Source organism: Papaver somniferum, chromosome 6, assembly GCF_003573695.1.
Source record: "Papaver somniferum cultivar HN1 chromosome 6, ASM357369v1, whole genome shotgun sequence".
Classification (NCBI taxonomy): domain Eukaryota; kingdom Viridiplantae; phylum Streptophyta; class Magnoliopsida; order Ranunculales; family Papaveraceae; genus Papaver; species Papaver somniferum.
This window is the reverse complement of record NC_039363.1, coordinates 63,096,475-63,111,672: the sequence shown is the minus strand read 5'-3', so window position 1 is coordinate 63,111,672 and position 15,198 is coordinate 63,096,475. Positions and strand designations below refer to the sequence as shown.

Below are 15,198 nucleotides of genomic sequence, written 5' to 3'. Positions count from 1 at the left end.
GAAGATCTTGTGTAATATAGCTTATTTTCTATATAGGAAAGTATTTTTATATTCTAGTTAATTAGAATATGTTATAGTTAATTAAGATATATTCTCAAGAATAAGATAATATCTTGATTAATTAATTATTTACATATTCACTCTATAAATAAAGAGTGTCATTGTAAATGTAAATCATCCCAGCATAATCATTCTGGAGATCAATATTATTCACCTCATGGGTTTGCTTGTGGACGTAGGTCGAGTTGACCGAACCACGTTAAAATCTCTGTCTCATTCTCTTTGATCTATGATCCCTCGATACTCATAATTTATTAGTAAGACACATTTGCATTCTTTGCATACAGGAACATATCATATTTTCGTCGAAGACTAGCGGCAAGTATTAATACTTCGGCGTAGTATATTCTTCACCGAAATTCCTCTACAAAGAATGAAAAGCCTCTCGATAAGGAGCAACTGAAGAAAGCAGCAACTGGAGCATGGACGAACAAAGCAAAACTGATTTTTCTTAACGATCGTGAAAAAGAAGGGGTCTAACAACACCACCCAATATTTCGTTTAGGAATTTGTATGGACAAACTCGAATATACTTTTAAGAGAATCAACAAGACTCAATCAATTAAGGGTGAAAAACAGATATAGGCCTGTCTTTTTTGAGGGTTACAACCATAGGCCTGTTTTTTTGAACTTTACAAATCTAGGCCGATTTTGACCATTTTATTGAAAAAACGGCTAACGGTGGTTATCCACCTTTTTTGCACAGTTAGTGTAGGTTAAAAATACAATTAAGCCCTTTGAATCATTGAACTCGCCGAGTGCGTAGTAACTCAGTTCTGACTGGGTACACGTCATCAATATGGCCACGTCACCATTTTTGACACACGTCACTCCCGAATTAGCTCCCGTCACTTCCACTGCAGAACACCAACTCGATTTGCTGCATCAAGTGAGACCTTATTCAAAACAGAAACAAAGATATGTATCGTCTCCCAAAAACGTAAAGAAATTTAACAAGAAATCTAAAAGTGGAGCTTGCAAATGTCACACATAGATATTGATTATTAGATCAGGCATTATCTTAACAAAGATATGCATCATTACAAATGTGGCATGCAAAAGAGCTTGCCTGAAATGAAGCTATTAACTATACATGATTGGACCTCTTACAACACTTGAAAAAAAATTCTTGTCTGAAAAGCAGATTCCCCATGGATCAAAAAACAGATTGATGATGTCTAAAATTCTGAAATTGTTCTTCCTTGCGACAAGTCTGAAATTGTTATTTAAGGCTGAGAGAGAAACCACTTACCAACCAGATAATTGTTAGCTTCCCAAACTGCTAAGAATTATATCCGCGCAGCATTTACTTCTCTGTCATAATGCTTGCATCTTGCTCTTCTGCCTTCACCAGTAACATGACGAAGAACTAGTCTTTAGTCCGAGCGGAGCTTCCATACTTGTTGCTTGCCTAAGGCAAAAATAAAATAAAATGAACAAGCACTTATTTTTTGCTTGCTCAGCCATTTCCACTTTTATCTCCATACCACCAGTATCATCTGTAGCTGCAGAAGTCCATTGCTTCCCTACAATCACCACCAACACCATTTTCTAAATCTGTTAAATCTCACCAGCAAGCATCCACTTTGTCTTCTTCTCATCTCACTATCAAACCAACAACTACCCATTTATCGGAACCAACAAAACACAACACCATATTTTCTTGTTCACTTGAATCAATTAACACCAAAACAACTTCAGCTTCAAATCCTAAGCACACATCTAAACAGTCACTCCTCCATCCCAATCTCACAAACAACCGCCACAGAGTTACCACCAACACATTCTTCTCTGCAATATAAGCAACAAAAACCCTCTTTCTACTCAGCATTAGCAGCAACGACATCACCACCAATACCATCACCAATTGCACCCTTGAATTCATAACCAAACCACAGTATCCATAAATTCTTCTATGGCTTCAAGATCATCCATTACAAATTCCTCTTCAACTCAAATCTCCGAAACTCAATAACACAGACTTTAACTCTTCTTTTGTACCACCATATCAACATCATTCACCATCTGTTTTCTCATTTCTTGGAAAGAACACATTCTCTATTTCCTTGTAAGTCAATTCATACACATTAATTCATCACCACCAGCAGCAGTTTCATCTTTATCTGTTTAAACCACAACAAATTCCTCAACCATCTGTTACAACAACCACAACCACTCCAATTGAATTTCCGGCCAACAAAACCTATTAGAGTCTTCCTCCATCATAAACCCATCCTAGTCCAACCAAATTTGATGCTTAAACAATGATGACACAAATTAGAGTGACAAAACTCGAAACGGAAGAAAACCAAATTCATACCAGAGTATCTATAAATTTTAATATTTCAACACAATTTCTAAAACACCCAATAAAATCCCCAAACTTATGAAACCCTAAGTTTTCAATTTAGTTAGAATTCAAGAAAAATTGAAGCTTAAGTAGGAAATAGAAGAATGATTCATACCTAATTCAGTAATAATCACTAATTTCTCCAGATACTCATTAATTTTGATCGGAAACTTATAAAAAATTAATCAAAATTTTTGGTATTTATCATTATTAGATGTAACAGGGGATAAGAAGAAGGAAACGGTGGTGATGGTCGTTGTACTGGTAGTGGAATGAGTGGGGGTGGTGCTGAACTGAAGGGACGTGGTAGACATTCTCTGAATCTGAAGAAGATCGATGGTGTTGCCCGGTGTTTATGTGAAGAAGATGGTGTTGCTGGTGCTTATATTACGAAGAAGAGAGCATAGCCGGTGATTACGTTGGATCTCATAGAGATGTGCTATTATAAGATGTGTGGACAAAATAAACACACGTGTCACTATCATTTTTGTCTAATCTAAGCCGTTGACATTCATAGAGATTGACACAGATGAGATCCATACTCAACCTTGCAACATGTGGCGACTTTCAATTTCATTTAATCTAAGTTGTTGATCATTTCTGATATTTACACTAGTTTTAGATCAAACGTCCTCCTCCATACACATGTGTAAGGATATAAGGGTAAAGTGTGCATCATTAACTCATCTCATCTGAGGAGAAATTGACCGAGAAACTGACAAAAGTAACGGATTTGGATGGAAACATGGATAGAGGCCTAGATTTGTAAAATTGAAAAAAACAGGCCTATGGTTGTCTTTCGGGTTGAAAAGTAGGCTTATATCTGTTTATAATCCATCAATTAACAGTAGATCAACGAGTTTATATCTCTCTCTCTTGATTTGATTTCCTCAAACAGAAACTGCGAGTACTAATCAAATACAAGGAATAACTTGGATGGTACCAAAGACCAGTATCCAAGGATCAATCAATGACAATCAACAACCAAAGGTTGGATTACTCTAATTGATGATCTAACGCACAACCTGTATTATTTCAATTATAAATATAAAACAATATAATGAGGAAACTGAAATAACACAAACACCAGAAATTTTGTTAACGAGGAAACCGCAAATGCAGAAAAACCCCGGGACCTAGTCCATATTGAACACACACTGTATTAAGCCGCTACAGACACTAGCCTACTCCAAGATAACTTCGGACTGGACTGTAGTTGAACCCCAATCAGTCTCCCACTGATCCAAGGTACAGTTGTACTCCCTACGCCTCTTATCCCAGCAGGATATTGCGCACTTGATTCTCTTAGCTGATCTCACCCACAACTAAGAGTTGCTACGACCCAAAATCGCAGGCTTTGACAATAAACAAATCTGTTTCACACAGACAAGTCTATCAAAAGGTCAATCTGTCTCCCACAGAAAAACCCTAAAGTTTTTGTTCCGTCTTTTGATAATAATCAAGGTGAACAGGAACCAATTGATAATCCGGTCTTATATTCCCGAAGAACAGCCTAGATAAATCAATCACCTCACAACAATCTTAATCGTATGGTAGCGAAACAAGATGTTGCGGAATCACAAACAATGAGACGAAGATGTTTGAAACTACTTTTTATATCTTGCCTATCGGAGATATTAATCTCAAGCCAATCAATCTGATTGTACTCGTACGATAGAAGATGCAAGATCAGATCACACAACTATGATAAAAGTAGTATTGGTCTGGCTTCACAATCCCAATGAAGTCTTTAAATCGTTAACCTGGTGTTAGAAGAAGAAAATCAAAGGTTAAAGGAGAAATGACTCTAGCACGCAAATCAGTATCACACGTGAAGTGTGAGGATTAGTTTTGCAGAGTTGCTAGATGTCCCCTTATATAGTCTTTTAAATGAGGGTTTCGACTTGGTCACAAAGCAAACAATATCCACCGTTAGATGAAAACCTGATTTAGATTCAAGCTAATATTTCTCAACCGTTAGATCGAAAACTTAGCTTGTTATACACAAATGAAATGAACACTTCTAGGTTTGTTAACTGTACCCAACGTGTACATTGTTGGTTCAACAATAGTTAACCAAAAGGTTAGAAATATGAGCATTTCATACCAACAATATTTTTCTTCACCATAACTAGTTCAAATGACTCAAATGAACTAGTTAGAGAGTTGTTCAATTGCAAGGAAATCTTATGTACTACACAAGACACAATTGAAGAAAAGATGATTTGATTCACTCGAATCGTTTCATGAACTTTATAGCCACGGTTTGCTAATTGCATTCCTTAGTCTTTATAAGTTTAAGTTCCGAAATCATCTTCATATATATAACCTTTTTAAGTTCGCACACTAGGTTCGCGGACTTAAGAAACCGAGCAGAGTTTACAAACTCTAGCAGAAAATCTCGGAAAAGACTTTCAGCCGGTTCGCGGACTGGTACTCACTCAACAAGTTTGTCAACTCCAGCAGAATTTCTCGGGATGAGAAGTTCGGCAGTTCGCGGACTTGGAAACAAGCCATTTTTCCGGTTTCTCTTGATCAACAAAGTTCGCAAACTTTGGTTCAATGGATAGTACTTATGCACATATGTGTTTCCACAACAATATTTATGTACATCATTGGTTATGTAATCTAGACTCTCATTCCAACCATGGAAACATCCTTAGAGGACGTTATATAGTTGTTACACCATTTCCCGTCAAAGCAATTTTCAAAGTGATTGAAACATATCATGACTTACGTCACTAGGTATAGATAAACATGGTCGAAGTGAAACGCTTACCAACACATATTTCGATATATAGATAGGCGAGGTATACTCGACTCGAAATACCAAATGTGTATAATCTAAGTCTATATATAGCATACGACTTTTTGTCTCAAGAAGTAGGAGATAGAGTAGATAGACTTTTGAGTGACAGATAAGTTCAAGTCTTCACATACCTTTTTGTCGAGAAATTCCACCGGTTCCTTGAGTAGTTTTTCTTCTTGTATGATGAATCGCCATGAAGTCCTTGAGACCAACTACACTTTCTATCCTAGTCCGAGACTTAGCTATAGCAGACTAGAAATAAAGACTTATAGTTTTGATCACTAACATTGACAAACATGCTTGAGATAGCAACGCATGCGAGTTAGACCGAGAAATGCTCTAACAATCTCCCTCTTTGTTAATTTTAGTGACAAAACTATCAATACATATGGAATACAAAAAATATAAAGAAACTTTAGTAGCTCCTATTCCACATGTCTAATCTTCAACATTCCTCGAAATCTTCGTCACTTCCAAGTACTCCAATGATCCCAAAGGTTGTAAGTTTAGCATCACCGTTGTTGAAGATCTGTGGCTATAACAATGAGAAAGCATCGGTCTCGATCATTGTTTTACAGTGTCATAGTATTATTACACAGTGTCAAAGTCCAATTATATCACAACTTCAACAATAATACTATGGTGATATGTATCACTCCCCCTTAGTCAATACTCCATCTCACATGGAAACCACTCCCCCTTACACAATGATCCGAAAACCATATGTATTTGTAGTGTGAACTACATATTAATTCTCCCCCTTTTTGTCAATAAAATTGGCAAAGGTACAAGAATGGGATCATAATGAAATTTCTGTAAGAGACATTTCATGACTAAAAGAAAATACATACCATCTAATTTAGATGCAATCATATAACCGAGGCTAATAGCATTCGAAAAATCATGATTCTTGCCTAAGAGGGATAGACGAAAGAATCATGAATAACAAGATTACAAATCATAATCAATCCAATCCAATATAGGACAGGGATATGTCTCGTGTGGGGGGGGGGGGGGGGGGGGAATTATTTTTTAATCCAAGTTTTTGCTTATTCCTTAGAAAAGAAGAGTTAAGCACATCATTCTTTTCCTTTTAATCACAGTTTTGAAGAACTTGATTGTTGATTTGCGTAAATCCTGCACCGTTATAGAAATCACTTTTTGAGGGAAAAAGGATTTCACATGAGATTTCTTCTTCTTCTTCTTCTGCACACAGCGTTTAGCAGAGCAGGATTGCTTTTGATCATTCGTGCTAAGATGATCCTGATTTTTACACAAGGAAACCGAGAATTTTGGTAGCATCTTGTGTTTTTCTGTATCACCCTTGTTGTCAAGATGACTGGAGAGTGATACATAATCGGGTGACATTTGCTGACACGGCTTACGATACACAGTCGGAGTTATTCGACAAGTCGTATAAGAATCACGATTGTGATTTTTAGCAAAGAGATTAAGAGAACAATCACATATTTCATCCTCAGGACAATAATCAAGAGTATCCATCCATGCTTTAGTTATCTTATTCACCTTAGTATTTGTACCATTGGAAGTATGCACACTTTTACAGCACACGAGATCAGTTTCGCTAGTACAGTTTTTATGAAATCTCTTATCCCCCTTTTTGATTATTGAACCTGTTTTTGAGACTTTCTTTTACTTTGTCTAAGAATTTTCTTAAGTTGTTGTATAAACCGAGACAACGTAGAAATAAAGCAATTCTCATTTTTCTTATCAATCAATTTAGGACGGTGAGATTTTCCATCAGGAGTAGTAACATGATTGCTATACATGTGATGTTTATCTCTTGATTTAAGTTCTCGATCGAAAATTTTAAGCTTCCCAACAAGTGTATTTCGCGAATGAGTATCAAGGTTATTACCCTCAAAGATGGCATGTTTTTATATTCGTATTTAGATAGCAGCGATCTGAGAATCTTCATCACAATTTCCCTTTCAGGAATAGTCCTACCCAATGCACAGGATGCATTAACAATTTCAGACATTTTGTGATAAAATTCATCAAATGACTCTTCTTCTGTCATAGGAAGGTTTTCCCATTCGGAGTTAAGGGTTTGAAGCCTGGCTTCCTTTTCGATGGTGTTACCTTCAAATACAGTTTCGAAAGTATCCCAAGCATCTTTAGACGTGGAGCCTGAAGCCACATGGTATTGAAGATATGAGGTGATAGCATGCAGGATGGCATTCAAACCTTCGGAGTTTTGCTTTGCAGCAAGTGACTCAGCAGCAGTATATGTACCGATGTTTTTAGGCATGGTAGCATTTTCAACTATAACGACGGGAACCTCATAGCCATTAACAACATAAACCCATGATTGGAAATCACGCGATTGAAGAAAAGTACGCATAGCAATTTTCCACCATAGATAGTTTGAGCCATCGAAGACTGGTGGTACGTTTAGTGAGATAGCACAACTGTCCATAGAGTCAGATTGCTACAAACACAGACTTGTAAGGTCTTGAACGTGTTTGCCTCCTCTGATACCAATTGAAAAAGCGGGGGTCTAACAACAACACTCAATATTTTTCTTAGCAATCTGTATGGACAAAATCGAACATACTTTTAAGAGAATCAACAAGACTCAATCGATTAAAAGTACATCAACGAGTTTATATCTCTTTCTTGATTTGATTTCCTCAAACAGAAACTGCGATTACTAATCAAATACAAGGAATAACTTGGATGGTACCAAAGACCAATATCCAAGGATCAATCAATGACAATCAACAACCAAAGGTTGGATTACTCTAATTGATGATCTAACGCAAAACCTGTATTATTTCAATTATAAAGATAAAACAATATAATGCGGAAACTGAAATAACACAGACACCAGAAATTTTGTTAACGAGGAAACCGCAAATGCAGAAAAACCCCGGGACCTAGTCCAGATTGAAGACACACTGTATTAAGCCGCTACATACACTAGCCTACTCCAAGCTAACTTCGGACTGGACTGTAGTTGAACCCCAATCAGTCTCCCACTGATCCAAGGTATAGTTGTACTCCCTACGCCTCTGATCCCAGCAGGATACTGCGCACTTGATTCCCTTAGCTAATCTCACCCACAACTAAGAGTTTCTACGACCCAAAATCGCAGGCTTTGACAATAAACAAATCTATCTCCCACAGACAAGTCTATCAAAGGATCAATCTGTCTCTCACAGAAAAACCCTAAATTTTTTGTTCCGTCTTTTGATAATAATCAAGGTGAACAGGAACCAATTGATAATCCGGTCTTATATTCCCGAAGAATATCCTAGATAAATCAATCACCTCACAACAATCTTAATCGTATGGTAGCAAAACAATATGTTGCGGAATCACAAACAATGAGACGAAGATGTTTGTGACTACTTTTTATATCTTGCCTATCGGAGATATTAATCTCAAGCCAATCAATCTGATTATACTCGTACGATAGAAGATGCAAGATCAGATCACACAACTACGATAAAAGTAGTATCAGTCTGGATTCACAATCCCAATGAAGTCTTTAAGTCGTTAACCTGGTTTTAGAAGAAGAAAACCAAAGGTTAAAGGAGAAACGACTCTAGCACGCAAACTAGTATCACACGTGAAGTGTGGGGATTAGTCTTGCAGAGTTGCTAGATGTCCCCTTATACAGTCTTTCAAATCAGGGTTTCTCCTTGGTCACAAAGCAAACAATATCCACCGTTAGATGAAAACCTGATTTAGATTCAAGCTAATATTTCTCAACCGTTAGATCGAAAACTTAGCTTGTTATACACAAATGAAATGCACGCTTCTAGGTTTGTTAACCGTACCCAAACGTGTACATTGTTGTTTCAACAATAGTTAACCAAAAGGTTAGCAATATGAGCATTTCATACCAACCATATTCTTCTTCACCATAACTAGTTCAAATGAATCAAATGAACTAGTTAGAGAGTTGTTCAATTGCAAGGAAATCTTATGTACTACACAAGACATAATTGAAGCAAAGATGATTTTATTCACTCGAATCAGTTCATGAAATTTATATCCAAGGTTTGCAAATTGCATTCCTTAGTCTTTATAAGTTTAAGTTCAGAAATCAGCTTCAGATATATAACCTTCTTAAGTTCGCACTCTAGGTCGCGGACTTAAGCAACCAGGCAGAGTTTACAAACTCCAGCAGAAAATCTCGGCAAAGACTTTCCGCCGGTTTGCGGACTGGGTTCACGGACTGGTACTCACGCAACAAGTTTGTTAACTCCAGCAGAACTTCTCGGGATGAGAAGTTCGGCAGTTCGCGGACTGAGTTCGCAAACTTAGCAACAATCCATTCTTCCGATTTCTCTTGATCAACAAAGTTCGCAAACTTTGGTTCAAGGGATAGAACTTATGCACATATGTGTTTTCACAACAATACTTATGTCCATCGTTGGTTATGTAATCTAAACTCTCATTCCAACAACACATATCATGACTTACGTCACTAGGTAAAGATAAACATGGTCGAAGCGAAACGCTTACCAACACATATTTCGAGATATAGATAGGCGAGGTATACTCGGCTCGAAATAACAAATGTGTATAATCTAAGTCTATATATAGCATACGACTTTTTGTCTCAAGAAGTAGGAGATAGAGTAGATAGACTTTTGAGTGACAGATAAGTTCAAGTCTTCACATAACTTTTTATCGAGAAGTTCCACCGGTTCCTTGAGTAGTTCTTCTTCTTGTATGATGAATCGCCATGAAGTCCTTGAGCTCAACTACACTTTCTATCATAGTCCGAGACTTAGCTCTAGTAGACTAGAAATCAAGACTTATAGTTTTGATCACTAACATTGACAAACATGCTTGAGATAACAACGCTTGCGAGTTCGACCGAGCAATGCTCTAACAGATCGTTCTCCAACAACCCTCAAGAAAAGGGGAAAATTGTACACACCATAAAAATACCTTGACACGTGGAGGGTGATTAGAAGCTGCAACTAGATACAAGGATACAAAAGCACACACCGAATCAATGTTAAGTCTGCTTACAATCTAAGCTAATGTCATTTTGGTAATAAATGAATATCCCCTTTCCCTATAAAACAGAGGAGATAAGGTGGAGAGAGGGGGACATACTTTTTTTCCGGCTGAGAGGGGAGTAAGAAGGTTGAAGAGCCTTCGGTCCCTATCTTGGTTCACTGAATACCTTCACTGAACTTCTTCCTTCTCATCAATGGAGTTCACAAATCTTGTAAAATCAATGAATAATAAAACACATCTTTCGTTTACCCGTGGATGTAGACACACCGTTGTCGAACCACGTTAATTGTTTGTGTGAATCTCTTATTTTCCTGTCCATACTTTATCTTTGATTTACTGTTTTATGGTTTGAATCAAGGTCCAATGATCTTCTATATTTGATTGTGCTATTAGATAAATGGTAGTCACAGTAGTAATGGGTTTGTGCCCAAGTGGAGACCGTTGGCTTGATGTAAATGCACAACAACGAAGAAGAAAGATGAAGGACGAAGAGAAAAGGTTTCTGGCAGAAATGGGTTTCGTTCATTGAAATCTGGATGGGTGATGTTGGTGTTTACATTGAGAAGAAGCGAGAGAAGATGGAGGAGTTATGTTCGTTCCGTTTCGTTTGTGTTCTTTGACCAAGCTATGGTTGAGCAATGAAACTTTGTTACTGCAGCTGTGTGCTTGAGTTTATTTGGGTTATGTGTGGTGAATTAGAATCGGTTCTTGGAAATGATGTTAATGGCCGCAGCTACGGATCTGTGGGGCTTCCATGTGATCAGAAATTGGTGCCTGGATTGTTTGCAGGAGACGATTGAATGGGTTTATGTAACTGAGCTGTTGCATCTGATATTGGCTGGGAGAGAATGGAGACGTTCATAACTACAGCAAAGAGCTTCTTGGTTTCGTTCTTATCTCTCCATCAATGGAGTTTCCGTTTTTTTTCGGGTGAAATACAGATGTACCCCTGTTTTTTTGGGCGCATACAGATGTACCCCCGTTTTTTTCACATTTACAAATGTACTCCTGTTTTGACCGTTTTTTTGAAAAACGGCTAACGGAAAGTTAACCTCCATGTCAGCAGTTAAGTCCACTTAAAAAGACTTTTCAGTCCTGTAAATCACTGAGTTCACAGGCAACCTATTCAACTACTTCAAATTGCCGATTCAACTGTTAATTCAGATCAGTCCCTGGTAAAGCGTGTGTTATGTACACTCATATCTACATTGTCACGTGGCACCCCAAAGGTGGTCCCACATCTCTAGAACAGAATTAGCTGCATGTCGCAGTGGTTAAAGGAAAAAAAATGTTATTGTTCTGCAAACATTATTGAGCAAATTCACCCAGTTTCGTTACTCCAATCAAAACACATTCACAAATACTCAAATTTATGATCCATATATATTCCATGGTATATTCGATTTTATTCATGTTCAAAGTCACAACTGATCATCAAACATAAAAAAAAAATACAAATTACTATACAATTATCCTTGTGTTTGCCATCAACCTGACACTTACAATTTGCATAGGATCTAGCCAAACAGTAACATCTCTTGAACGTTCCCTAACACACAAACAAGGTAAAATATCTTGCATTACCTGTACAAATGTGTCTGAGATACTTTACCACCAGACGACCAACCTCTCAATTTGCTTAGTCTTGCAATGGCTATTTCCTTGTATTTCTATAATGTTGCTTTACCCTGAACTTTTACAGAAGCAACCAGCGTGGAGATGGTGGCTCCTGAGGTAGCACCAATATTACATACACAACAAGAACAAGAACCTGCAAACTTCAGCGGATTATTTGTCGAAAAATAAAACTATATCTCCTCTTAAACTCCAAGAAAGATTGCATTATAAAAATAAGGAAAACAAAAGCACCAGGTTCGTGGGAGTCTCACAAATGCAACCTTATTCTCAACTAATTGGATTCGTACCCCATGCCAAAATGTAACTTGATCACTCAGCCGATTCATCCTTTATGCATTATGAATCAACATTTTCTTTTCAGGATCAATGGAATAATTACAATCGAATGAATAATCTTACAGCAATCTATTAAAGTAATTTCAACCAATTAAGAACAAAAAGAGTAATCTAATCAGGACAAAAATCAACCATCGCGCCTCAGTGAATTACTTCACAACAATCAATCGAAATCCAAAAAAGTTAAAAATGCAGCAAGCCAGCAAGAGAGTTAGGTTCACACTACTAGATAGCTTAACAGGCCTAAAGGGAAATGTAAATACATAAGGTAGAAATGAAGGAAAAACTTACAGTCTCCAGCTGTATGAAAATGTAAGGAGAATCTTGCGTTGCTGCTTCCAGAGAATAGTGGAGGCTTATCCCTTGTTCTACGGTGGAGCATATCCTCCATCCTAGCATCCTTAAGTTTCATTACATCCCTAGTTGAAGCCTTATTGGTAAAGCTCTGCATGTAGAACATTAACTGACATTTTTAGTCATTAGATGCAAGTCCATTTATCTCTGGAGCATGAGAGTGGTTAACCTATTCATGTAACAAAGAAATTTAGCTATACCGTATATGTAAATTATAGATGGTTCAGTTCACTACCAATTAGGTGTAAACAGTGCACAATTTATGTCAATATAGACATAAAGGTGTTATTATGTATTGGACTACCTTTGTTCCTGTGTTCATAAAGGTGTTATTATGCCTTGCATTGGTCAAAACATTGCAGTCTTATATATGGACTTCCACCCAAGCAGGAGTTACAGTGCCACATACAAGATAAAAGTTCAAAGATTTCTATTTTCAACAACTAAAACGTAAGTGTATAACTAACTGGGGAAGTCAAATAAAAATCACACAGGTATGTCGACTACTATTAAATAGCATGAAATGCAATCAAAAAATAGTCTAAACGACACCCAACCCACTTCAAAAGAGAGATTGGAGAATTTAAGAATGTGACTGATGTAGTATAAGTCTATTTTTCACTCAAATTACTGCTAAAGAAGAATACCAACATATATTCACAAACATAAGACTTACAGAACCCATTTGAATCAACATTATTCCTTAAGCTCCATTCAAGTTTCTCAAGGTCCATATCCACTCCTACAATTGTTCTTTTTGAGTCCGTGTGAAGCCACTCCGCACTACAAAACATCGACATATCAACATTTTAACCGCACCAAAATCCCAAAAAAACTTCACACTCAACTATGCAACACTTGTTTTCTTTGCAGCTATGGAGGCCATATGTTGATATAAATATAGAATCGAAGTATCAAAACTCCATCTAGAGCACTAGTTTCTATTACCAAAATGAACCAGAGAAGCATAATTCTTTGGAGTTTTTGGACTATATATAAATTAAAAAGATTCTATTTTAAGAAATCTCAAATCAAAACAATCAAACAAATATAAATCCATCTCGTCAGTATAACCATAACAGTAAGAAATGAAATCTAATATCAATGCAAAAGTAAACCCAATATCACTCGAACAGGGCAAAGTAGAACTGTGAAACCAAAATAGTTAAATTATGAATCCAATATCAATCAGCTAAATATAAATCCCCGGGGAAAAATGAATCCAGTATCATCGATTAATAGAAAATATACCAAATAAATGAAAACATGAATCCATTTAATTATTAGGGTTGCAGAAAATCGAACAACATCAGAAATTTAAAGATCAATTCACCAAATTAAACATTCTTAGCATCATAATAGCACATAAGTATGAAAACCCATCATCAAATAAGTCTATACAAACAGAAATTTCAAATTAGGGCAACGAATTAGTACATGAGTGCTTGGGATTGAGGAGAAAAACAAAAATAGAAATAAGGTGTTGTCGTGGTGGTGGTTGTTGTATTTGTAACAGCGATTGCAGATGTTTGCGTGTTTCTTCTCGAGGAGGAATTGAAGAAAAAGACCGAAGGTTTTGCTGCTCGGAGAGGAACTGAAGAACATAATAAGAATGAAGAAGAAAGATGGTACTGTATTAGGTATAGACGAAAGGGTGAGATTCAATCTTTAATTTCTAATCAATGGTTACAATTCCATGGGAGGGTATAAGTGTAATCTTGTACTTCATTTTCTCATCTCGGTCAAGGATAAATTGACTGGACGACCGAGAAATTGACTTTTCTAACGGATTTGGATGGAAAACATCCAACAAGCCTATATTTGTAAATGAAAAAAAAACGGGGGTACATTTTTAAGTCGGATGTAAATATAGGAGTACATCTGTTTATAATCCTTTTTCCTCCTCAAAACAGCAACATCAACACACCTAAGATGATGTTGGCTGATGTGAACCGAATAGAGTTAGTTGCCGAGATTTGGACAGATTATATGGGTTTCTGACAAGTTCTTTGCATGAGCTGAAGAGGCGTTAATTGAAGGCAGTGGTGATGATGGACCAACAACGAGGAGCAGTCTAGTTTGGGTCGTGAGTTAATGGCTAAAATGGAAGCTGGGTGATGCGAGGTTAACTGGTGGTTGCATGGGTTACTGAGGTTTGTTAATAAGCAACAGACGAACATAAACTGGTGGTCCATGGTCTCAGTAATGGTTGGGTGCTAAGCCGGTGAACAAAGTGGAGTTGGTGTTTCGGCTAAGAAGCGATTTGGTATTGTGTCTCATTTGGAATTTTAGTTCAAAATATAGAAACAAAATCTCTTGATACGATAAATGAGTACGAAATGGATTTTGAGTACGGTGTTGTCAGAAGGGATGATGTGGGTGTTCTCGTTGGCTGGTAATATACTTGTGACGTGAGGAGCAAAGAAATGAAGAGAACTGAAATCTTCAAGAGGGGGCGGCAGAGCCGTAAAAAGAAAAGGGGTTTGGAGTTCTGTTTTCATTTTTTTCATTTTGTTTTTGGCTTTTGAGAAAGTCATGGCTAACTAGAGCCATGTAGGGTTTAGATAGAAGCCAATTTATTTATATGAACTCTATGATGATATTTCTAATAATAACTTGATTGAATAGTGATTTTCTCTTCATATAG

General features: G+C 36.9%; 1 protein-coding gene and 1 long non-coding RNA gene across 3 annotated transcripts; both read right to left on the bottom strand.

Moving 5' to 3' along the window:
• Nucleotides 1-590: 590 nt before the first annotated feature.
• Nucleotides 591-2,788, bottom strand: LOC113287771. The gene is made up of 2 exons (XR_003330293.1): nucleotides 1,313-2,788; nucleotides 591-940 (listed from the first exon to the last, which is right to left on the bottom strand). It is a non-coding gene; the product is annotated as an uncharacterized LOC113287771 (long non-coding RNA).
• Nucleotides 2,789-11,617: 8,829 nt separating this feature from the next.
• LOC113287770 lies at nucleotides 11,618-14,924 on the bottom strand. Of its 2 annotated transcripts, none has more exons than XM_026536610.1 (4): nucleotides 13,989-14,101; nucleotides 13,228-13,334; nucleotides 12,489-12,642; nucleotides 11,618-11,994 (listed from the first exon to the last, which is right to left on the bottom strand). In XM_026536610.1, the coding sequence occupies exons 2-4, from the start codon at nucleotides 13,246-13,248 to the stop codon at nucleotides 11,894-11,896; spliced, it is 276 nt and encodes a 91-aa protein (XP_026392395.1). In that variant the 5' UTR covers nucleotides 13,249-13,334; nucleotides 13,989-14,101; the 3' UTR covers nucleotides 11,618-11,893. The 2 variants fall into 2 exon arrangements, with proteins under 2 accessions (XP_026392395.1, XP_026392394.1); XM_026536609.1 differs by lacking the exon at nucleotides 11,618-11,994 and adding an exon at nucleotides 14,642-14,924 and having other exon boundaries at nucleotides 12,095-12,660; nucleotides 13,989-14,104.
• Between the last annotated feature and the right edge of the window lie 274 nt (nucleotides 14,925-15,198).

Coding starts and splice junctions, on each gene's coding strand:
- LOC113287770 (XM_026536609.1), bottom strand. CDS start 14,746: ATGGACCACCAGTTTATGTTCGTCTGTTGCTTATTAACAAACCTCAGT. Junction 13,335..13,988: donor CCTCAATCCCAAGCACTCAT/GTACTAATTCGT, acceptor GATGTTTTGTAG/TGCGGAGTGGCTTCACACGG. Junction 12,661..13,227: donor TGTTGATTCAAATGGGTTCT/GTAAGTCTTATG, acceptor TAAAAATGTCAG/TTAATGTTCTACATGCAGAG.